Source organism: Amphiprion ocellaris, chromosome 5, assembly GCF_022539595.1.
Source record: "Amphiprion ocellaris isolate individual 3 ecotype Okinawa chromosome 5, ASM2253959v1, whole genome shotgun sequence".
In the NCBI taxonomy this organism is placed as follows: domain Eukaryota; kingdom Metazoa; phylum Chordata; class Actinopteri; family Pomacentridae; genus Amphiprion; species Amphiprion ocellaris.
In genome coordinates, this window is record NC_072770.1 from 36292699 (window position 1) to 36316829 (window position 24131).

The 24131-nt window shown below is 39.7% G+C and overlaps 1 protein-coding gene across 1 annotated transcript in view; it reads left to right on the top strand.

Moving 5' to 3' along the window:
- The window catches only part of tafa3a (TAFA chemokine like family member 3a), a 100344-nt gene that overhangs the window by 42634 nt on the left and 33579 nt on the right, over positions 1-24131 (top strand). The window contains exon 2 of the mRNA XM_023288076.3: positions 19641-19753. Coding sequence (XP_023143844.1) covers positions 19642-19753 — 112 coding nt within the window. The 5' untranslated portion in view covers position 19641. The remainder of the gene's footprint in view (positions 1-19640; positions 19754-24131) is intronic.

Sequence of the window (24131 nt, forward strand, 5' to 3'; positions counted from 1 at the left end):
AAACTTATTTTTATTAAGGGTAATGAAGAAAATTCTGGTCTATGGCTGTTTACTGTAATAAAGTTAGAGCAAGTTCCACTTCCTGTGATGCAACTTATGGATTTAAGCGAAATCTGTAATTATATGCAGCATTCTGGCTCAGAAGTCAGTGGAAACACAGCATCATCACTCAAGTGACTATAGGTGAAAGAAATAAAGAGTAAACTGTGTTCCCACTTGCAATTGTCTGTGCACTCACCAAAGATGCGGCCTCATTTATACTTTAAATTAGCTTGCATAAATAGGCTGAAATGTGCCCGGAAAACACAAACACAAGACTCCCCGCTGGAAAGGCACAAAGGAGCAGCACGGAACAAAATCTTTTGAAGGGACTCTAAAAGAGAATTAAGCAAGCCTGTCAAAAATTAAACTGGCTCTAGTTTGAAAAGGGATTCTTTTTGGTCCTCTGTTCTGCCTCGCCGTTCCTTCTCCCAGAATACATGGGGCCCTGCCAAGACACTGCAGTCCACACTGCAGATCTTTGTGCCATGGAGGGAAACCTCACACAGAGTCTGTTAATACCGCTCATTGTCTCACACAAACAAAACTCAAGAAATGTTTTGTTTGTGTTTTTGGATTTTTTATTTAGAATTTAAAGACTGGAAGTTGTGGCAAACCAGCTCATATCTTGTTAATATGAACCACAACAGGATGTTCGAGGTTTCACCAGTTCAGCCAAGACCATGGATCATAAGATTTATGATTTTCAGAAGTGTTTTGATCTTCAAATGATCTTATCACCTTATTTTAGAAGACTGTAATGTAGAGGTATAGAACATGATGTCATTTTTAGCAGTCTGCTACACTTTATGGTATAATCTAGCCTTTATGATTGAAAGACTGAAGGGTAAAGGAAGCCGCCATGTGTTTTTGAACTTTAAAGGTGGCTACATAATAATGATTACCACACCTCTCTGTGTTCGCTAATAACCACCACCTCTCTTTTCTTTAGATTAAAAATTACCCTGCATAGAGCTCATTTTTGTGATATTGAACATGAGGCCACACTGTTGAGTCTGTTGCACATGAGTGAATGAAGTAAACAGAGATGATTAATTTTTTAGAATAACACTGACAAAAACAAAAACTTAGATTTTATGCGACGCAGTCAGGTCAGAGCAGATACTGGATCTTTAACAAGGTAAATACTGGTGCTGAAAGCAATTTGGTTTATCAGATCATTGCATTTCCAGGGGATGACACCTAATCAAAAAGAAAGATCCTAACACAATATAAACTGAATACACAGATACACGTACAGATAGAAATATACAGAGCGGGCTTAGTCTACCTCTGCTGGATGGAGAACGACTTGTCATTGATTGTTGATTTAACACAGCTCAGTCGTCTGTCTCTTTATTTGTTTTATTTGTTAACCAGCTAAACATTCACTGATTTCATGCATTGATATGAAGCCTTTAACAAAAACTGAGCTAAATCAAACATCTTGTTTGCTGGTAATGAAGCATGATATGTATCAGTTTTATAATCACATGAGGGACATCTTTCCATCTCAGATCATCAGATATTTAAAATAAGAAAAGCACTCAGACTCCGCCAAGGCTGCTCAGTCGTTGTATCATTTCTGACGGCTGAAATCATGAAAAAATTTGTTCCAGAAATCACTACACTATAGAATGTGGCCATTTAATATAGATGTACCCACAAACAAAATGACCTTACACAGACGTGTGTTATGCATGTGTACGTTATGTGCAGATAACGAATCACGTGTCCTAAATATGTAGCAGGTGGCTCAGAAACACCCACACAATTTAATCAGTTGTTCCTTGTATCATAAATATCATTTGTTGACTTCTACGATTTTAAGTTTTTTGGTATTTTGTGCTCAGAGATGTTACTTTTCATAACAGTTGATTTTTTTGGATTTCTACTCACCCATAATCAAAGTAATATGGCAAAGTTTAATGCCGTAAATCTACATACTCAAGATATTTTGCTACTTTCCACATTGTTAATTTGTGTCCTTGTTTGCCTCTTCTTTGCTCTGTGTAAACAGATATATCGATTGATATATCAATCTAAAATTTCAGACACCATTTTAATGATCCGTTGTATATCAGAAGGCCCATGATGATCTGGGATGGAAGGGATGGGAGATTACAGCTAAATGTGGTTTCCTCTACTGGTCTGGGACTCTAACTGTAATCTACTGTCTGGCATTGTGCCAGTATCAGCTTACCTGCAAAACATGGCCAGAAATGTTTACACCTCCAGCTGTTGGTTTCATGTTTCACTGCTCTCCAAACCAATAAGAAATTTGTAAAAATGAATGTGCAGACGGTGTTCAGATACACTGACATTCTGTGCATTTGTTCAAGGGTCTCTTCTGTTTTGTGATTATCTTTCTATTACAGTTTGTTAACTGAATCACTGACATGATTTGAGTGTGTTTACTGAACTGTACAGTGCATCTGCACATTTAATTTGACCAAAATGAAAAATGACAACCCTTCCAAGACGAAAAATGTACAAAACAGCACGTAACTACTGTTTGTGCATGACTGTCAGGAGAACACAGCTTTGTATAGAGTAAAACTAAAGTTCTAAATTGCTCTGAGAATTAGCTTGTCCAAACATGTCAGAGGACTCAGTTAGACATCCAATTACGGCTACTGCTCTCCCAGGGCTATCGGCTGGAACAACTTTTATTAACTACTCTCTTATGAAAAATGAATCCAAACATTCTGCAAATCCTCTCTAGATTGGTGAGGGGTCGGGGTTGACGTCTAATCCCATTCCAAAGGTTTGCTCATTTTCATGGGCACCAGTCACGACAGTCTGTGTGGAACCCTCACCAGCAGCTTAAGAGAAGAATTAGATAAGTGGCAGCTGCGTGAAAACATGCAATAGACCATGTCTCGGTGCATTTCAGCTTAGTTGTCATAAGTGTCAGTGAAAGCCTCTCATTGAACGCTATAGTACATAAAATATCCATCTGAACCGGAGCCACCCCTTCTCTGCTTTCTTCTTCCTGCCAGACAGTGATTAGATCAGTTTAGCGCAGTGGCGTTGTGCCCAAATGCCGCCAGAGATGCAAATTTTGTTTTTCTTTTGTTGCCTGCTAGCCCTCGCTGTTTTTCTGTCTGCATTTTGTCATCCGGCGTTTACTTCTCCGTGGGTGACGTGCTTGCTTGGACAGTGTTTTACCATGCCCAGATTACTTGTTCTCTTTCGTGCTGTGTGACTGGGCTTCTCTTTATGCTCGCTTTTCCCCGTTCCCACGCGTTGTGCTGCACGTTTATTATTTATGAGTGCATGCAAAGCTACTTCTACTGAAGCAAATAGAACGGGAACCCTGCATTGCTCTGATGTAAATAATGCATTTGGCACGAACTTCGCAGTCTTTCAAAGGCATTGGTGGCCTTCTAGGTAGTGCAGAACAGTGTTGTCGAGGAGCCCCATGAATGCTGGCCCGTGTCCCAAACAGCTGCCCTTTGGAGTCTCTCTGGCACCTACTCTGCTGTCCTAAAGGGAGGCTAATGAGGTGCACTACAATACTTCCAAGTTATTCTTTTGACCCTATACTTATTATAATGCAGAACAGAGTCCAGCAGCAGCATGGGAACTCATTATTTAAGCCGTGCTATGACTGGTTGGGGTGACTTGCCATCCTAGAAAGCTCTGCTGTGCCACAATCTTTTCATGAACAAGAAAATTCAGATAAATCTTGGCTCTGGGAGCAACAAAACAAACTTTGTACTCTCAACAGAGAACCATCACGCTGCTTATCAATGACCCAAAACTGATTTGGCCGTAATGAATCCCAGAGTCTTCGCCCCTGGTCAGCATTTATGCAGAGGTCTGTCTCCACTCCCATTCACTCTTCCTTCCAGTAGCACTTTATCTGAATCTTATTTCTCCTTGCAGCTCGTATAGAAATGAAAAATGAGCTGTTTTAGAGTTGGCACGCTACTGTAGCTGCTGGAGTGGACTGGGTCAGCTCACTGAATTAAGATGTGATATCATGAAGTTGTCATTCTTCTGAGAGACGGCGCAAAATATAGGTCAGAGAAAGTTTGGTTTCACCGGGTCTAAACACCATGGAACCACACAGGAGAATGTTTGGTTGTAGGGGAGAAGAAATGATGTATCAGGCAAGCTTGAAAAAGCAGTACACTTCACTTGACAGTTAAATGAGGACATAAAGATAAATCAGATTATGGAATTCGTGCTGAATTACCACCATAATGTCAGAATCAGACTACACAGTGGTGATGGTCACTGCATCAGTTTGGTAAAACCATAAGAGTTGTACATTTTTGCAGAGAGACACGCAAGACTTGATGAGTGCTGAAGAATCTCAGCTTTGCATCTTTTACAGCCTGCTTGGTGCACATAAGGGGTTGCACCAACAACATGTTTATGCATATTATTAGAATTTTAAGAATTAAAATAAAAATTCATCATTCATCTGTATTTTAACCCTTTAAGACCTTCCATTGTGCAAGTCTGCCAGGGAATATTCTTACATTTTTACTTACTGTAGTGCAACTTTTTGATTTTTTTTTTTTTTTTTGCTTTACATCAATATAACCCGTATATCCCAAATTTTCAGAATATGCATTGACTTATGTCTTAACTACTATAATAAATTGCTTAAAAGTGCAATAAGACTAAAAAAAATGAAAGTTGTTTTTTTTTCCACATATGTTTCAAAATGCAGAAATTGCATAGCTGTATCCCTCAAATTTGTAAATGTAAAAAAATTGCACAATACCCTGTGGTCTGGTTTATAAAGATTTTTGTCATGTGTGCTTTAATGTGCATTTTTACAAACCCATCACTGCAACGAAAAAGTGCACTGAGACATGGTGAATGTGTGAAATGTCAGCATAACTCCCCAGATTTTATATGCCAAAAGAATGATCAATCTATCTTACCTGGTTTCAAATCTACCGCCAATCAAAAATGAATATGCCGCAATACGCTGGGCTCTGTAGGGTTCAAAGAGGGTGAATGTGTGGATGCTTTGAGGGGTCAGTTACAAAGAACATGACATGAAAAAACCAACAAACCAAAAAAACATCTGGCGAGTGATCAACTGTATTCCCGAAGCCTCCACTGGTACCTGTAGTCGCCATCATTTAGCTGAAATTGTGTGACAAGAGCTGTTATTTTGTCTGCATGTTTGTTGGTTTGATTTGATGTAGCTACATATAAATATTAAATAAAATAGTGCTGAGTGGGCTTGTCCTTGTCTACAACAGTGCAGACAAAAATAACTGATCCAAAATGAAAAAATCTGTTTTATAATTACAAGAAAATATGGATACAGATACTTCAGAATGCCGGAATGTTGGTAAAAACGTATTCATACCATTCCTACTGCTGTACATCTATAAATACGTGGAGCTGTTTCTCCATTAACAGCTTTTATACCAGTAGAAGTCTTTTGGGGAGGTAATTTTAAATAAAAGTGGTCCCAGCTTGCATTGCTGCAGTCCAACAATAAAAGGAATTACTGTTTGTAGCACTGCATTTAAAAAATACATAAGGTTGTGTATTAGGGCATATACAAACACTGCAGTCTTGACAAAGAGGTTTAAGAGGCCTTCAGGGAACAATCTGCACCGCATTGTGCTGCTTGTGGTGGTAAAATTCACTTTCACGCGGTCAGAGGAAATGTATCGGAAATGTTTCCTTCTTCACTTGCTCACAAAAGTTGGTGACGAGCAGCGTTGCCTCCACACACACACAGATTCCTGGTCTGCTAGTTTATTGCCATCATCACTCATTTTACTTAGGCTTCATTTCTTGATAGTTCTTATCTGCTCAGTCAGTCGTCGGAGTTTAATTGTATGAGTATGAGGGCCCGAGTGAATACTGTTTATTCTAGAGTGACTTATATTGCTTTAAAGCAGCAGAATAATTTTCTGCTTCAGCAGACACATTGTTGGATGAAATGTGGAAATAAAGCTTGAAGATCCACTTAGCATTACTTTGATCTTATTACAGCTCATGGCTGGCTCACACATTCAGTTTATGTCAAAATACTTTTCACGGTTTTGAATATTCATTTAAGTCGGTGGTACACACAGCACACACGCTGCAAAACAGCATTTTGTGACTCACTCAGTATCAGACATGACAACAGTGCTGCTGAGGAGAAATAATTGAGAAAAATAAGGTTGAAAATTCAACAAATCTTACTGAAATTGCCAAAACATATCCACAAGATCATAGTTTTTGTGTATGTGAAACAATGCAACCAAGACAACATGTATCACCATATTTCAGTATTTTAATCCTCGCTGTGTTTTTGTTTTTGCATGTGATCGTTCTTTTGCAAGAACAATTTTGGCCAAAAAGATTCCCACTCATACAACACTTAAAATAGAAGATTCAAACCTCCAAAAATCAAAACCGTTTTAATCTCAAATTGCTCTGTTAGTAAATAGAACACTGTCTTCCACATCACGTCTTGCATGTTTCTTTTGCTTTGCACATTAAAAGAGCAACACGCTGACAATGAAGGGCCTGCTGGTGGCATTAACTGGTGGCATTAACTGGTGGCATTAACTGGTGGCATTAACTGGTGGCATTAACTGGTGGCATTAACCTCACACACCTGAGAGTCGGAGTCTGTCATGGACCTCCGGTTTTGTTTTCACTCACTGTTTGCTTTTATTTAGGCACCAAAGCTGCAAATATCATGGTTTGGGTTAAAATATAATTGTCAAATGTTAACCGTAAAGTTTTGGTTGGTTTCTTGATTGCTATGTTGACAAAAATAACCCCTAAAAAATCTCCCAAATTCACAATGCAATAAAATGCAATACAACAGTTGAATGTACAGTTGGTAGAATCGTGTAGCATGTAATCTCATGTGTTGCTATATAAATACACATTTAAAAAATCCTAGTGTAAAATATTAACTTATGTTAATTATGTAAAAATCTTTCACAGGTAAGTTTAAAAAATTGTTTGAAATTCAGTTTGACTACATATTAGATGTTATGAGGGGATCATAGATCTGTTACATGTACTAACAAGTTAGTTGCTTATTTTAGCTTGATGGTTTTTTCCTCTTCGTGTAAAGTAGACTTTTAGAGAAAAATCATTTCACTTTACTACATACGGACACAAGTATCACACTCTTTTTGTCACATTTACTCACATATTACATTATGCAATCATACATGTTGTGGTAAGAAGGTTGTCTGCTGATCGAAGGTCTGCACCCCTTCACGAGTCTGTCCACAGCAGAAGAATGGCTGAAGGTACAGTGGAAGATTTAGATCTTCAGTTGTCTTTTTCCACTGCACTGGTAGCTCACATTAACAGAACACAGCGAGAGAACAAGAACGCTGGTCTGAGGTCAGCACATCAGAGGACTGCGCTGACACTCAACTCACAGAGCAAATCCTATCAGTTGTGTTAATGCTAATGACTGTGATGCTGTATACACACAGCGTGCTGTATCATGCTTCAGAGCTGCTGCTGCTTTCTGTCCTCATGTAAATATGGCAGCTAACAGAGTGCATCTGTCATGCAGCGTGACGACAAGAGACAGTACAGGGAGGAAAGTAGGCTACAATGTGGAAATGACAGTGCTTCAATCACAGATGCTCTTTTGAAGAAGTAAACACACCTATATTTAACAGACAATTCATGATGAAACATCACCTCATGTTCTTCTAATGGAGCTAAATGAGTCTTCTCATATTAAACGATAATGTCTCCATTCAAAAAATGCACTCATGACCTCATAGCAGTAAAATAAAGTTTGTAATTTGATGATGAAACTGCCATATTTAATCTTTCAAGTGATTTGAGAGAAGACATTCCTCTCTGTGTTGCATACTAAAAAGTACTAAATTGTGACTCATAAATATGAATGTTACTGTACAGTAAGTCGTTTCCCCTTTTGAATTCTCATCCAGCTCACATTGTGATGTTTGGTTGGAGATGTACAGTGTGCTGAAGGCGTTATTTACATAAAATTGGACTGAATGTAAAAAACAAAGTGCAGTGCTCTTATGCTCCGCTCGTATTTGTGGACTTGCAGTTCCTGCGTTCCCTCCGTGCCTGTGCAGTGTGATGATGCAGTAGGACAGCTATCTGATCCCTGCTGCGTTGTACCGTGTGTCCGGTGGCACAGAACATGCTGCGAGGACACAGGATGAGTCAGAAGCGAGCAGACCTCGCTGAACCACAATGGTGGAGGAGATAGAGAGGGACAGAGCGAGATAGAGGGACTAGCCAAGTGTGTCAGAGAACTCCAGCTCCACTGAGACGACCTCTGCTTCTGCACCCGAGGGGATGTTTTCCAACAGGTCTGAGCCTAATGTTGGCTTCTGGAACTAAGTACTCGGCCTCCTCCGGTCTGCCACTTCCAAAATAACACCACACCAAGCCCAGCGGGGAGTAAAAGCTGGAACAAGGCCGCAGTCCTTCACCCCCCACCCACCAAATTTACTGCTGTTTTTCCCAACTCCAATTTTCTCTGTCAGCGTTAGACGCAATGGGAGCCCGTGAGTCACATGGAGTTGATTGTGGTGAGTTATTGAGGCAGAAATAGCCATGAAGATTATGTTTTACACAGCAGATTTAAAAACGTCTTGCTCTCACCATCTTACTATTGTTATAAGATACATTCATGGCCACAAATTCAGTTGTTTGTTCACCAGACTAAGGCTCCATTCTTCAGTATTGCAGACTAAAACTTCTGGAAACGCTGTTGCTGTTGGCCCTGGGAGCACAGTGGGGCGAGCTTTAATTGACTGGTTGAAAAACACAACAGAGAGAGTTTGCTCGTGTCCTCCCAAAAAATGTTACCCCTTCTTTTCTCCCTTTTCTTCCCACCTCTAATTATGTTTATGCTTATAGCTGTATTACCATCTACTCTACAAAGAGCACCATCCTTACTGCATCTTCTATGATCTTAATTTGTAGTTTTAAGGGCTGTAAGGGCTATAAAACACTGTAAAGGTATAGATCCAAATTTAATGTTGCATGTTTATATTTACAGTAGTTAATATTTCAACACAAAAACAGGATGAAGTGCCTTTTTTCATGTTAAAGCCAGTTTCTTCTCGAGCTGCATGTGGTCGGAGGAGCGAAATCCAGGGCAAGAAAAGTGGCCAGTGTTTTGTAAAGCGTGCTGTGAACTTGCTTTGATTCAGATAAGCACACATATCATGTTGATCAGCTCGCAACTGCTCCCAGGATTATTGCAGCAGCACAAAAGGAAGTGCTTTAGAGGTTTTAGTCAGTAGAACAAACTGAAACAGCAGGTGGAAATTCAAGGAAGCTGATGGTCTAAAAACACATGACATGGTTTAGAAAACGGTTTCCAGTAATGTGATTTGTGTTCAATTTGTAGTGAATTGGTTAAAATCTAAAAAATTGCCAATACTGTCCTTCAATACTGCAGATAATGAGGTTCATAATGAGGTTAATAGTCAAATTGACAGAATAATGAACAGGAATGAATGTAAAATATTGGCTCACCTTTCTGTGCATAATGAGCCCAAACATGCAAGTTGAACATTTTTTTTTTTTTTTTTAGATTTTGCTCCCCCCACAGAAAACACAGAAAGCCTTCCTTGTATGATGCTATTATATATACATGCTTACATCATCTTGCACTTGGCTGCCAAATGAGCCATATGCTGCAGTGTTAATTGTGCATTTGATTACATGCCTGCATTATTCCCTGAGAAGTTGTGATTTAGTCAGGTAATCAGTCCTGCTCAGTTAAAGCTGCCTCTGACAGGCTGCCTGATGCTCGTCTGTCACTTGTGTGATTTTCCCATGGCAGTCCGTTGTATAACGTGCAAATCTTTTTTCTTCTACCCAGTTATCTGTGGGATTGCTCGGGATTTGTGGGTACAAAAACACGCTCAGAGCAAATTCCATCACTTTATGGAAATGGCCATTCCCTCAATCCATTCATCAGGGGATTTAAGTAGCACGCTTTCCCCCTCATCCTGTCATTCCAGTCCTTTTGTTAAGCACTCGCTCTGGCTGCCTTTTGGATCGGCAGCGCTTCTGTTTTCTGCATTTCGACTCATCATTATTATCAGGAGGGGAGTTTTTTTTAAACAAATAAAAAAAAAACAAAGAAAAGTGCTACTTGTCAGACATCTGCAGGTGAAGATGGCAGAAGAATTAATTAATATCACCATCAACACAGCTGTGAGCACTGATTTCATCTCCCTGTTAAATGAGGCAACTCAGACCCAGTAGCTAGAAAACATCACAAACAGATAATTCAGACATTAAATGAGCACATAGCTTCCAAAAAGTGCCACAAAACTCAAAAATACTGACAAACAGTATGTGTTTTATGTCTGCATCTTTATGCAGTTTGAACGACTGTTTGCGATCTGATGCATAAAATACAGTCCTGAGACTCGAGTGTTGGAATTAACTTGGCTGCTGTACAGTGATGAAAGAGCTGCACATGTTGGTGTTTTGATGCAATGATACACTGAACTACTTCATATGAAGAAAAATTGTGCTGCACACTGGCTTGGTGGTTAGCACTTTCACCTTGAAGATCCCCGGTTCTTGTCCCAGGCTTCCTGGGATCTTTCTGCATGGAGTTTGCATGTTCTCCTGTGGATGCATGGGTTTTCTCCAGGTTCTCCAACTTCCTCTCACAGTCCAAAAACATGCTGAGGTTAACTGGTAACTCTAAATTGTCTGTAGGTGTGAATGTGAGTGGGATAGCCCTGTGATAGACTGGTGACCTGTCCAGGGTGTCAGCTGGGATAGACTCTAGGCCTTCCAGGACCCTAATGAGGATGAAGCGGCGTATAGATAATGGATGGATGGATGGTGGTTCAGCTAGAAGGTCCTGAGTTCCATTCTGCATGTGGACCTTTCTGTGTGGAGTTTGCATGTTCTCCCTTTGCTTGCGTTTGTTCTCACTTGGTGCTCCAGCCTCCTGCCACAGTCCAAATACCTGCTTAGAGGCTTTCTGTCTTTCTGTTTGATATGACTGTTGACCTGTCTGGTGTGTTACCTGCCTTTTGTCCTCAGTCAGCTGGAATCACTTCCAACCTCTGTGAACTCATAGGATTAAGGATGGATGGATCTAAATAAATACATGACATAAATATTAATTTATAACATAAGCGCAAACAACAGTATATGCTATGAATACTGCAGTACACCCTCAGGCTAGCTGATCTTATAGTTAACACATTGGCAGATGTTAAGTGTCTTTATTTGACCCCAACAAGGAATTGATTTTATAAAGCATCATGAGTCAACCTCAACATGGGTGGACCAGTTTATTACATGAACTTCTGAGTATTACTTACATTTTCGTATTTAGGTCAAAGTGCATAGAAAAAGACAGGAAAAAAAACATTTTAACAGACTTCTTCAAATATAGTTTAGTTATATCCCTACAGGATCAGGTTCCACTTTGACTACACTAAGAATCTGTTGTCTTTAGTGCTGAATACTGTTTTGGCTTTGAAGGAAAACCTTCGTTATTCCTTTAATAATGCTGTCAAAACAACATTTAATCATACCTATAAGTAGAGCTGAAACAGCTGATTAATTAGCTGTAAGATTTTGACGCAACAATTCCAAAAGTTTTCAAATCTCTTTAGCTTTTAGCTTTATGACATCGTGTTGGACCTTGGGAAACTGGGATGGACATTTTTCACCAGCGTCCGACATTTCACCAACCAAACAATTAAGATACAGTGATGGGCAAAGTAATTCATAAGGAAAATAATCGTTAGTCGCTGTCCTACCTATAACCTCATATATCCTGTCACCTCCCACTGAAGGAGGTTTGCTGTACTTCATCAGAGAAATAATATGGTTTTAGGTCATTACCCCTGTAACAAGCGGTGATGAATACCTCTGTCACTGCAAACTCATGCTACCCTTTATTTTAAATACTAGTAGAGATCCCAGAGGCTCCAAATATATTACTGGCATCATGCTGTGCTTTAGTGAAATGTTGCATATTCAATCATTTGTTCATTATTACACATTAATTAATGAAGAATCATTATTAAGGTTATGGTTTGTCAAGGTAATTTAAGTCTGTATAGGACTAGAACTAATTGTTATTTTTATTATGGATTATTGTGTTTTTAATTGAGTGTTTGTTTTGGTTCAGAAAAGAGTGAGAAATCTTCATCTCAGTTACCCAGAGCCAGAAGTGATACCTGCACAACGCTTGTTTAATGCAAAGAACACTACAAATCTCAATTATTGGTGAAAATGTATTAACATTAAAGGAAAAAGAAATACAGCAGATTTCATATTTGAGAAGGTGGAGCCAGTGAATGTTTTTTTTCTGCATAAAAATGACTTACAGACCTTAAATAATTGTAAATTTTATATGAACTGCTTCAGCTATAATATACTGTTAGGTAGTTTTATAATGGAGAACTATAGTATATAAGTAATGATATTTCTAGGCCCTTATTTGTTCCAGGACATTTATTTTTGTCCCAATCTGATACCATTTACCTTGAAAATACACACTACAAGTACATGCTAGACAGCTGAGTAGCTCTGCAGTCCATTAAGAAAAAAAAGCCACTTCTGCATCCAAACTGTTCCTCAGCGTTACGTAGGTGGTCACAAAGCTTGTTGTAAATCTCTGGTAGGGTGGCGTCTGAAGAGCAACGGGCTGCTCATCCAGCACGATGAATTCAATTATCCTCTCTGTAATCTTTCTGGCCTTGTCGCCGTCTTGAGGAAATTTCTCTCCCGTTTCCAAGAATCCTCCAGTGTGTGTAACTTTGGTGCAGCCGTTACCTGAGATACCTGAGTGAACTCACTGTGTGTTTACTGTTGTATCAAACTGCAGTATTGATGCAGCGTTGTTACTACGCCTTATCGAAAAGCTTGCATTGCAAGTGGCTGTTGGATTGCTTTCATTGTCCAATTTATAGCATTTCCACCCTGCAGACATTTTAGCTGCGTCCTGCTGCAAGCTGAGCTCTTATTCCACACTTCAGAATGTTAGGTGACCATAACCTTAAAGCTGGTGTGGCTTCCATACAATCAGACAAGAAGAAGATGAATGAGAAGAAAAAGAAGATTATAAAGAAAAAAATGATGGTGAAGTAGGTGATGATAATGACGATGAAGATGATGCAGAACAAGAAGAAAAAGATGATAAAAGAAGGAGAAGCAGAAGAAGGTGATGATGAAGAAGATGATGATGAAAATAAAGAAGAAGGAGATGAGGAAGATGAAGATGATAAAGAAGATGATGATGAAGAAGACAGATAATGAGGAGGATGATTAAGAACATGAAGAAGAAGATGATGAAGAAGAAGGAGGTGACAAAGAAGAAGGACATGAAGAAGATTGCACTCCGGTTCATGCTCAGTAAAGCTGATATTGATCAGTTAAGGGATCTGTCCTGATCATGGAGATTGGATCGTAGCATACCTGTAGATACATGGATGTTCTTGGTCCTTTTGTAAGCACAAATCTTAGATTGCAAAACAACTAGTAACTAAAGCTGTCATATAATGTAGTGGAGTAAAAAATACAACAATTCCTTCACATAAATGGTGGAGAAGAAGTCTAAAGTTTTATGAAAAGAGAATATATTTATAAATAAAATGTACACAGTACTGTAGAACATGTGAAATTAGATGATTTTAAAGTTCCTCAAGGGGAAGCAAAGGGGACACAGTGGATGACATAATCACAGCAGGAACATGCGCTACATGTGAAGGATGTAATATAAGGTTAAATATATGAAGCAATACTGTACTGAGTGTAAGATTCATTGAGCTGGACTGATTTACTGTGGCTCAGCAGACTCCACGATCTTGCCCATGTTTTCTGTGTCTGTATAATAGCAGTTTATGTAACCGAGGGAAGGCATGGCCTGAGGCATGACTACTGGTACGCAACCAACCGTGTGTCGTATTTAGATAAGAGGTAAACAAAAACGCCTGACATAAGCAACAACACTGGTTTTGTTTTGCCCTCCAACCACAGCAGCCACCTCGAACTCGTCCACTCTGTCATGTATCAGCTGGAAACACACTTCTCTGTCTTATTGGTCCCATTGACTCACGGCTGCACAAAGGCAATGGGTGCTCAGGGGGAACTTTGTTGTGTGAAAGATTGCTGGTGTTTGTACATTTGTGTGTCCATTATGTCTATCCATTAGGCTGTAAGTAGCAGACAGCTTTATTTCACAATGAGCAGCAGTGAGAATCACTAATAAGAGAAAGAGCAGCGGATCAAAGGGTGCCATGAGTGCTACTTTACTGTGGTTGCTATGCAACACAAAATTTGCCATCTGCATGCAAGATATGCTGTCAGATGGTTATCCTGATGTAACAAAGAGGATAAACTTAAAAGAAAATGACACAGAACAGTTGATGATTGGCTTAGAAGATGGTTCTTGGTGGTTAAATGATTATTTCTTGTTTGGAAATCACATCTAGTCTGGACCTGTTTCTTAAGAAGCCACTCAGTAAAATAATTGAAATTGTGTTTCTACCTCATTTAACCCTTTTGGCGTTCAGGCTCCCGTCAACCAGGCTTGTCACCTAAAACTTAGTTTCCTATTGTGAACTAGTAAATAATTACCTCCAGTGTGTGAACTGCAGGGGAGTAAGACATGAACGCAACTGGAAACATGATGTGTGAAATTTGGTTGTGCTCTAAAATACGGATGACATTTTTTGCCATGCTTTTTACTGTAACTTCATCGTCATGTAATCTGCATAAAACTTGGCTATTATTGATGTATGATCACTAACTTACTCAAATAAAGATACCAGTACTAATATCCATGCTGTTGTTGGCATCACCGTGGAAGTGCAGGGACATAACATCATAAACTTCACGCACTTTAACTCTAAGATGATGATAAAAGACAAATTCTTGATGCCAGCTGCCATAAAACTAAACCAAAATAACAAAATTGACCCTAAATGGTGCTGAAAGCAGGCAACAGTGGTTTGTTTGCTTATTATTCCTATTCTCTATGACCTAAATGAAGTGCCTCTAAATGTTGGATCTTTCAATTTTGATACAAAAAAGCAAAGAAAAAGTGAGCACTCCCAAAAGCAAAGACGTACATCGATAAGCCACAACGTTAAAACCATCTGCCTAATGTGAGTCCTCCTCCTATGTGCTGCCTAAACAACTCTGCAATTTATTCAAGCACTTCTGATTGGAAGCCAAGTCAATACCTCTGGCTCTTTGTCGTGTTCCTCGAGTCATTCCTCAGCACTTTTTATGGTGTAGCTGGGCACATTGTCTTGCTGAAGGAGGCCAGCTGGACCTGCTGTTGCCATGGGGTTGTGTCTTAATCGATAGCATTATTTAGGTGGGAGGTACGTGTCAAAGAAACATCCACATAAATGCCAAGACCCAGGGTTTCCCACAGAACAGTGTATTGTTACAAGATGATCAAATGTCATGCACTGCACCTGTAGCTCGCACACTGGTTCTGGAAGAAACATTGTGTGTGTGTGGATTGTATTCAGAGGCATGTTTCCCAGCTCTACACAGACGTCATGGAGTGGAAGTCAGGGTGGACTGCAGTGGATTAGGGTGGATGAGCATTTACTGTAGACCTGAGTTAACGTCCTGTTTACTTTCAAAATACTAGACTAAAAAAGTTCATGGTTCGGTACAGAAAACGTGCTGTTTTGTGTCACTGTTGAAATAATAAACAGATTTGTTCCCCATCTTAAGCATATGCTTTGAGGAAAGGCATTATGCTTTGTTCAAAACTATTAACCTTCGTGTCGTCCTACGGGTCAAAATTGACCCATTTTAAAGTTTGAAAATGTGGGGAAAAAAATATTTTCACAGTGAAACTTCTGATGTCCACATTTTCAACATTTTTTGGAAATCTTTGAACATTTTTTGGTGGAAAAAAAGAAATCTTAAAAATGTTTCTTAAGAACATTCACAAAAAATATAAAATCAACCAAAATCCAGCGAATTTCGCTGGATTTTCGTTGATTTTTTTTTTGTGAATGTTCTTAAAGAAAATATTAGAAGTTTTACTGATATATATGTAATCACTTTAGATATTTTTACTCATTTTTTGGAAGATTTTTACTCATTTTTTGAAAATATTTACAAGAATTTTCTTGGCAAATTAGTTTTGTTTTTTTTTTTTAAATGAAACTTTTAAGGGAAACTTTTAAGGAATTATTGAAATTTTCTTCCTGAAGGTTTTGCAAATTTTCAGAAATTTGGGGAATTTTTGGGGGGAATTTTTTGATTTTTTTTCAGACAAAGAAACAGTATTTTTATGGGTGCCCATAAGTGAGGACAACAGGATGGTACGGATGGTACAAAACATCTCCTGGAAATTGCACCTCCTCAACAAGTCGCTATATGGCTCACACCCACACTTGTCAACCATCATTAGGCAACATAGACTAGCCCTGGATGGACATGTGGTGAGACACAATGAAGCAGCTGGTTGTTGTTATGGAAACCTGACACTGTCAGAAGGGTTTGCAGGCCTAGCACAACATTAAGGAAGGTGCTAGAAGAAGACTCTGGTCTGGAAGGCAAAGAACTTCTGGCTGCAATGCTGGACAGAGGGAGCTGGATGAAGAACTTTATTCATGTCAGCGATTCCGTCGGATGCACTTGGCTGACTGACTGATTGTAGCTTGTCTCCTCATGAAATGTACGCTCAGACCTGACATGCACAGTTAGATAGGGTGTAACATAAATGAGCTACAAAGTAAATTTATAGCCGAACTGAAAGGTGCACAGGTTGTAGATGTGTAGGTCCCAACATGACACGGCTGCATCCAGACTGATCAGCACGCTAAATGTGAATGTGTGCTTCCATCCCGTAAAAATCCGCCTTAACCCATCCCCAGAATAGGTTTATCCTATTCTGGGAATTTTGTGATGAGCCACCTGGTCCCGGTGTCACATCAGTCAGGTGGAATAATTTCCCTGTTAACCAGCCCCAATAAGCCACCTGAACACTACCAGACACAAGATGGAAATTGCAGTGCAAGATTTAAATTTTGGAATAAAAGCTGGCATGCTACAGCCCAAACTGAAAATCTACAGTCGCAGACTAACTGCCAGACATTTCATTTTCAGCAAGCACAGCAGCGTGCTTTCAAATTCCAATTATTTCTGGAGTTCAGCTGTCAGAGCAGATTTATTAGTTTTCTCTCTTTCTTGTTATCGGTGACTGCAAATAAGTAAAGAATAAGATTTAGAACAGAAGCTGAAATATTTAATGTGAGTCTAATATTTCTTTTTTAAGATAAACAGAAGTAGACAAAATTAATAAAATTGAGGTGGAACTGTCGAGCTGGTCTCCAGAGCAGGACTCCATTAGAAGTGCTCTGAATTTGCTCGACTGAAGTGAGGAAACTTTTTTTAATCACGTTACACTTCATCTTGGCTGCTGTTGGAGCCGGTGTGTGGTGCCGTTGTACCTAACTACGGGGACTACAGGTGAAAATTACTTTTCGAAATCTGCGGGAGGCTCATTTAACTGGTCAGACCCCATCGAACAAACTGAAAGATCAAATCGACTACAATGGATGCAGCACTGTTTACCTGTTAGAGTTATTTTAACGTTGTGCAGAAGCCACACAATTGGATTTAGAAGTTAGAGATACTTTGTGGTGGGCATTGGAAACAAATATGTAAACACAATACAACGGAGGGTAACATTTTCTGAACAAAATGCACTGTGTGTGTCCTTGAGGCTTTATATGTTATGCTATATGTTAAACACTCAGACAAACTCAGTCTCCTTCTTTGTTTGCTCATTGCCACACTTATTGACAAGTTATTAAATCACAAAGCCCAGTCGCACTCAAGCAAAAACTAATTACTTTTTAATCACTTCAATAGAAAACTCCAACCTGTCACAAAAAATAGATATACAGACATTCATTTGGCATTACGATTACATTAGTGCCTCAAAATTGTAGACATTATTACGATAATGAGGTTTAGATGGATGTGTGTTTGTGTGTAATGGCAGGTGTGTTAGCGCTCACAGTCAGATCTAGTGGTTGCCTCTTGTTTGCCTCTGCTCAGGTGCAACCAGGCTCCTCTCCTTTGTCCAAAGCTGGATTATTTGGTTTCAGCACCTGTCAGACAACAGCAAGCATAAAACTAAACACCAGACCTCAAATAGTCCCTTGATGAATCTGTGGCTGATGTTAGACACCGTGTCTATGTTTTCCTACAGTCTGTGTTCTCATAACATCACGATTGCGTCAGCTGTCTGAGCCTGTACAGAATTAGAGCGACCCGTTAAGATCGTAGCAGCTCTGGCTGTCAGTACAAAGGCAGTCACAGCAAAACATCTCCCTCGTAACTGAGCCTCTGCCAGATAAGCAAGAGTTGATCTCTTAGCATGAAACCAGGCATTTTACTAATTTGAGTGGCTGCACTGGAACAGAGTTCAAAGCAGAGCTGTGATTTGCGGATGCCTCCCCACGAGAGAGGAGGCCAGCTCCGTTGGCAGCACGACGAGCCACCGATCGCTCGCTCCGCTCTCCATGGACCTCCCAGATGGAGATGGAGAGTATCACTGGACAACAGCCTTCTGAAAGTACATGAAGATTACTGAGCTGAGCACAATGAGACAGACCACACAAACAGCATTAATCACCTCCTGGGTAGCAGGATAAACCGCAAGTGGGAGAGAAGAGACCATCAGCAGACTCCATTTGTTCTTTGTCTCTGCATCTAAATTGGTATTATAAATTGCGGCGCGTTTATAGTTTCTAAAATTATCACTGGATGTGTCTGCAAGAACGTGGCCAGACACTACACAGAGTACATGCTATTATATATCCTTCTGCATGAATGAAACCTAACATTTTTTTTAGATTAACCTGCAATAAATGAACACTTCAGTTTATTTTGCTCAAGAAAGCTTACAAAATGTGAGTCCCTGGAAAGTACTAACAGGCAGATGGCTGTCTGATAGTTAAAGCTCAGTCATATCAGAGTCATAACAGCAGAAGCCACATGTATATCGTTTGGTCGTAGAAGCTTGGTGACATGGGGACAGCAGTAGAACGTCAAGAACTGCAGTAGAACGTAAACTCCCAACTGAGTAAAGACTTATGTGCAGTCAGCTCCTTCTCTCGGTTCCTTTAAAGGTCAAACATTGTCAACAGCACAGATGTTCATGTCAGATTTTACTGAAGTTAAGCGTTTTTTTTTTTCAGATTTACAACCAACCTCCAAGTGAACCAACAGATAAATTCATTAAACTAAATTGATTTCACCTTGGAGTTTCTGTATGTTAAATGCTGCTGTGGCAGGACCTTGATAGATGGAATATGTTGTTGTGTGCTCTTACGCTGCCTATTTAAACTTCCTGGCAGTGCATAGCCACTTTTTGTGCACCACAGGGAGCCCTTTTGCCTTTTGTGTGTGACCCTTAGAAGGCTAATCCTTAATAGAGCAAAGGCGTCCAGTTATATCGGAGCTTTGTGATGTTCGGAGTTCCTCTAATTGACCACCTGTGACTGCCAAGTTGAAGCTTTGGGAGCGTGTTGGCCTGAGCCCAAGTGAGCTGGCCTCCATATCCGTGTGTTCATGTGATGCAAATGTGGCTAACTACTGATGATTTTTATTTCTCTTTCTGTTTTTTCCAGAATGCAGGAGAGGGACCTACAGAGCATGTGCAGAAGGGCGCTGCTGCTGACCGTCTGTATGGTGTCTCTCTGGGGACAACTGACCAGTGCATCATCACACAGAAGCCACATAGGTACACTGCATGTGCTCTCCGCTGATATTTGTCTAGGGATCCATAGCTGAACATGGTGCTGTCTTTCATTAAGGATTTTTTCACTCACAATATACGAAAACACGCGTTGTTGCCAGGACGTCTGGGCAAAATGCCAAAAAAGTCTTCACTGGAAAAGCTCAGGAAGAGCGCAGATATACAGTAACTGTATTCATTTAGCTTATCCTCATTACCATTACTGTCCATGAAAAGTCTACAATGACTGATCTTTTGACAGAAAACATTTTTAAATGTACGTTTGAAAATAATGAGCAGTTTTGACTTCCGTGATGGCAGGAGAATAGAAAGCAGCAGCATCAGACTGTGGCAAATACAGCAGCAGGATAGATATTTCATGGCAATTAATGGCAGAGTGAACAAAACACACACAGTATCACAATACTGGCATTATCCCAGAAGAGCTTGCTTGAACAGAATTTAATGATTATTGAGCGAAGACGGAGCATTAGTCATTGAATTTCCCTGCAAATCAACTCTCAGAAAAAGTTTTATTGAAGCAAACTCGGAAAGATACAGCATTTTAAACTCCTGAAAACAGTTTCATGTCGAATTACAGCCATTTTTATCTATAAACCATGACTGTTTTAAGATTTTTAGATGCATCATAAGAAATACAATTACATCACTTTACCAGTAAATTGTGCCACGTCATGTGGAGGAGTGATTCGGAACGATTACAGCTGAGTTCTTACACTGACTGCGTTCTGAATACATTTGCACAGCAGCCTCAGTGTGTCACAGCCAATTCTTCATGGCTCAGGTCAGTCACATGTACTGGCCACATTTTCACCTCACTGGCTTTGTATAGAGAAACTGATATAATTAGCTCAACTTTCTTGGCTTCTATGCTAAACAGCAAGGCAAAGATGTACTGTGAATTCTGCGTTTTGTGCACATGACAGTTCAACAGTTTAGCAGCCATGCAAGTCAACCACCAAATGGAAAGAAGTAACACCAGTACACTAAGTGTGTGCAAGCATCTCTGTGTGTGCATGTTTGAAGCAGGGGACAAGACCTTTCAAAGCGATTTTCTTTAATGGAGAGATGGCCTGATCCCTGGGCGTAACGGTACAAACTGTGACTACACATTGAAATAATGAGCCTTATTCCACTGGAGGACAAACAGCACACAATGGCTGCAGGGAAGCAGTTCTACGTTAGCTGAAAACAAAAACATGACAAGCAAAAGACTTTGATAGGGCCGTGATAGGATAGACGACATGGGAATGGGAAACACAAATTATATGAAAAAGATACAAAATGTGTCTGCCTCGTTTGGGTGTGCTTCTGATCAAATCAAAAAACAAAAAGAGAAGAAGTTGTGACAGCAGTTAACTCTCTGTCAGCTCGGTTTTTGACTTTGCAGAGGACTGAATAATTTCACCATTTAAAAGCTTCATTTCAGGTTCACATGTGGAGACTTCAGAAGCTGTTGAATGCCTTTTTATTTTGTTATTTTAAATTTGTTTAATGAGGGTGTGTGTTTTAGTCTTAAGATGTTTCCATTTTTTGAAACAGATAAAGATGGAAGCACTCCATTTAATTTTCTGTTGCTATGTCTAAATCCACACTATTTACAACTACTTAAGCTTTTCCATTTAGATGCAAAGGCAAAGGAAATGGATGCTCACAACTGCAAATAATTTCAACAAATTCTGCAAAGAGCTCTGGAAATGTCTAAGTAAATACAAACACAAGTACTGAATAGTAATGGTTTCTTCCCTCATCTGAAGTTTCATTTGCTGTCACATGATTGGACGTCTGTTTTAAATAGCGTACCACATACCGCTGGCGTACTGATTGCAACCATAAGTGGTGAGCGGTAAGCGACAAACTTGAACATTTCCAGTATGCCAGAGATAACTTGACGACAGAAAAAAATCAACTGTAAATAACTCTCAAAATAGCATATATGAGTGTTTGCAAATGAGCTGTAGATGTGCTTTTGCCAGCAGGAAAAATCGTGGCCTGTGACTGAATGGAATATGTTTAATAGACATTCAGAATTGGTATTTATGCAAGATGGTGCCCCTGCTCACACTGCCTGTATGACTCAGCAGTGGTGTTCTGAGCATCTACCTGGCTTTCTGTGTAAGACAGAATGGCCACCAAACTCCCCTGACCTCGACCCAATTGTTGGGGAATCCTGAACAGTCGCATCTTTACCAGTTCACCATGAAACAGCTCAACTCTAGGGCTGTGTGGGAGTGGGGGCAGATAGAACCATCTACACTCAAGAACCTCGTACATTCATACGTTCCACACCTGAAAGACTGAAAGTCATGAAGGGGGACATACTGGTTATTGAATAAATTGATTATACTGCATATTCAGTCTTTGAGCTTAGTTTTTTCTGGAGAGAATAAACTTTTGGGACACGGTGCATGTAGGCCTAGTAAAGCTTTAATGTTCATACAAGCTCAACACTTAATGTAATTTTCTTCGAATTAGAAATGGATTTTAGTGAATAAAAGCCCTTCTGTTTTTTGTTTTTTTTAAAACTCGGCTTAAACTGTGAAGTATACATTACATTTGTCTGTTTCTTTCCTGCTTGTATCTGGGGGCCGACCTTTATTTGTTTGTGTTGACCACACCCCCCAATAACCATTGGAGACCCGATATTTAACAGTTTTTTTTCTGAATTCTTTCAATTAAAAGTTTGATATAAGCTGATTAGCTAGTTAGGCAGCAACCAACACTAGTAATTGCTGTGAACAGTCTTATATCAATCAGAACTTTGTATTGATTTCATGTAACAACATGTGTCAGTTGTCAGTATAATGATCATGTAGACAGGTTGGTCATGTGACTATGCAGTGCATTACTGTAACACTTTGTGCTATGGATGTGGCATGTAGTATACTGTATAATTATGCAGTATGGAGCCTCCAGGCATGTGAGTCATTCTGGCTTCCTTATGGCAAATATTTTTCTGTTTTGTTCCAGGTGATATTAGTTAGATGTGTTTTGAACTAACTGTAGAAACGGTATTCTGTAGCAAATAATACACAGTACAATAAATAGTGTTTATAGTACATGGTAAAAAATTGCCCCTATCAATAGCAAACTGATAAATAAAACACAATCAGTACACACACTGGCAACTTTGTGTATACTTTATGGATGAGCTTTTATCCATTTTCCAGTGTGAACACAGAACCTTTAAAACCCTGTTACAATAAATATGTTATGATGGATGTGGGATGCAGAGTGAATATTATGCTTAGCAGTGAAAAGCAGGTTCTCTAACCCTTTTCCTTTAGAAACGAATCATGAAACTGAAAATAAAGTGCAGAATATATAAGATAAAATACAGCCAAAAGGAAGTGCACTAAACTCCCCACATACTTTTGTGTGCTTTTGCTCGGGGGCTGTTTTTAATGTTTTGATCAAAGACCTTTTGTGACCACTGAGAAATTTTACACAGTGATATTTTTAACAGCAGTGTTTGTGGGTTTGTGGCAGCAGTATAAGACAGGCCTTTTCCTGTTTAAACATGACCACTCACAGACTCAGGTCCTCAGAGAAATGCTGCAGTCTGAGTTTGGTGTTTACCACTTGACTGGTCTGCACTGAGGTCTGACATCTCCCCATCCAAAACCTCTGAGATGAAGTGGAAAGCTGACTGCAAGCCAGGCTTTATGATACATCTGGGGTGATAAACTCAATGCTGAATGGCAGAAAGGGAGAGCAGCAGCAGGTTGTTATAGCAACATGTGACCATTTGTTTTTGTCAGTTCCTTGAATTCAGGTGTCTACATGTTTTAGACTTATTTTTGGCCACTGTAATTGGAAAACAACGTGTTTGCTTTTAACCTTCTCGTGTGATCGTCTAATCACTACATTCAATATTTTCTGAATGTATTTCATCATTGCTGACTGACAGTAGAGCAGCAAATCCCACTTGTTTGACTGCAAACATGTTGGATAAGCCATTTAATCTTCAAGCTCACACTGGACTCTCTTTGGTTTTTGCATTTGTCCCGCTCTTGTACTTCGTGCACTTATTCCTGAGATTTATTAGGAGAGAGAGGGGCCAACACAAGAATCCTGGCCCTGTTCTCCCCAGGCTGCTCTGACACTTCTGTAATCACGAAGCCTGTCCCTGAGCTACGGAGGTCAAGCCAAGGTGGGCCCAATAAACAAACCTCTTTAGCCCTTCTGTTTATTGAGGTGGGGGCTTTGCCAAAGCAATTGAACCTTTCACCATAGCGTGACTGGAGCACGCTGAGCTTCCAGCGCGCACACATAACCCCTGTAATAAGACCGCTGCATCCCCCAGAGCACCATCTACATTCATTAACTAGTCATGAAAGAGTGGAGAGGGAGAGGAAGGGCG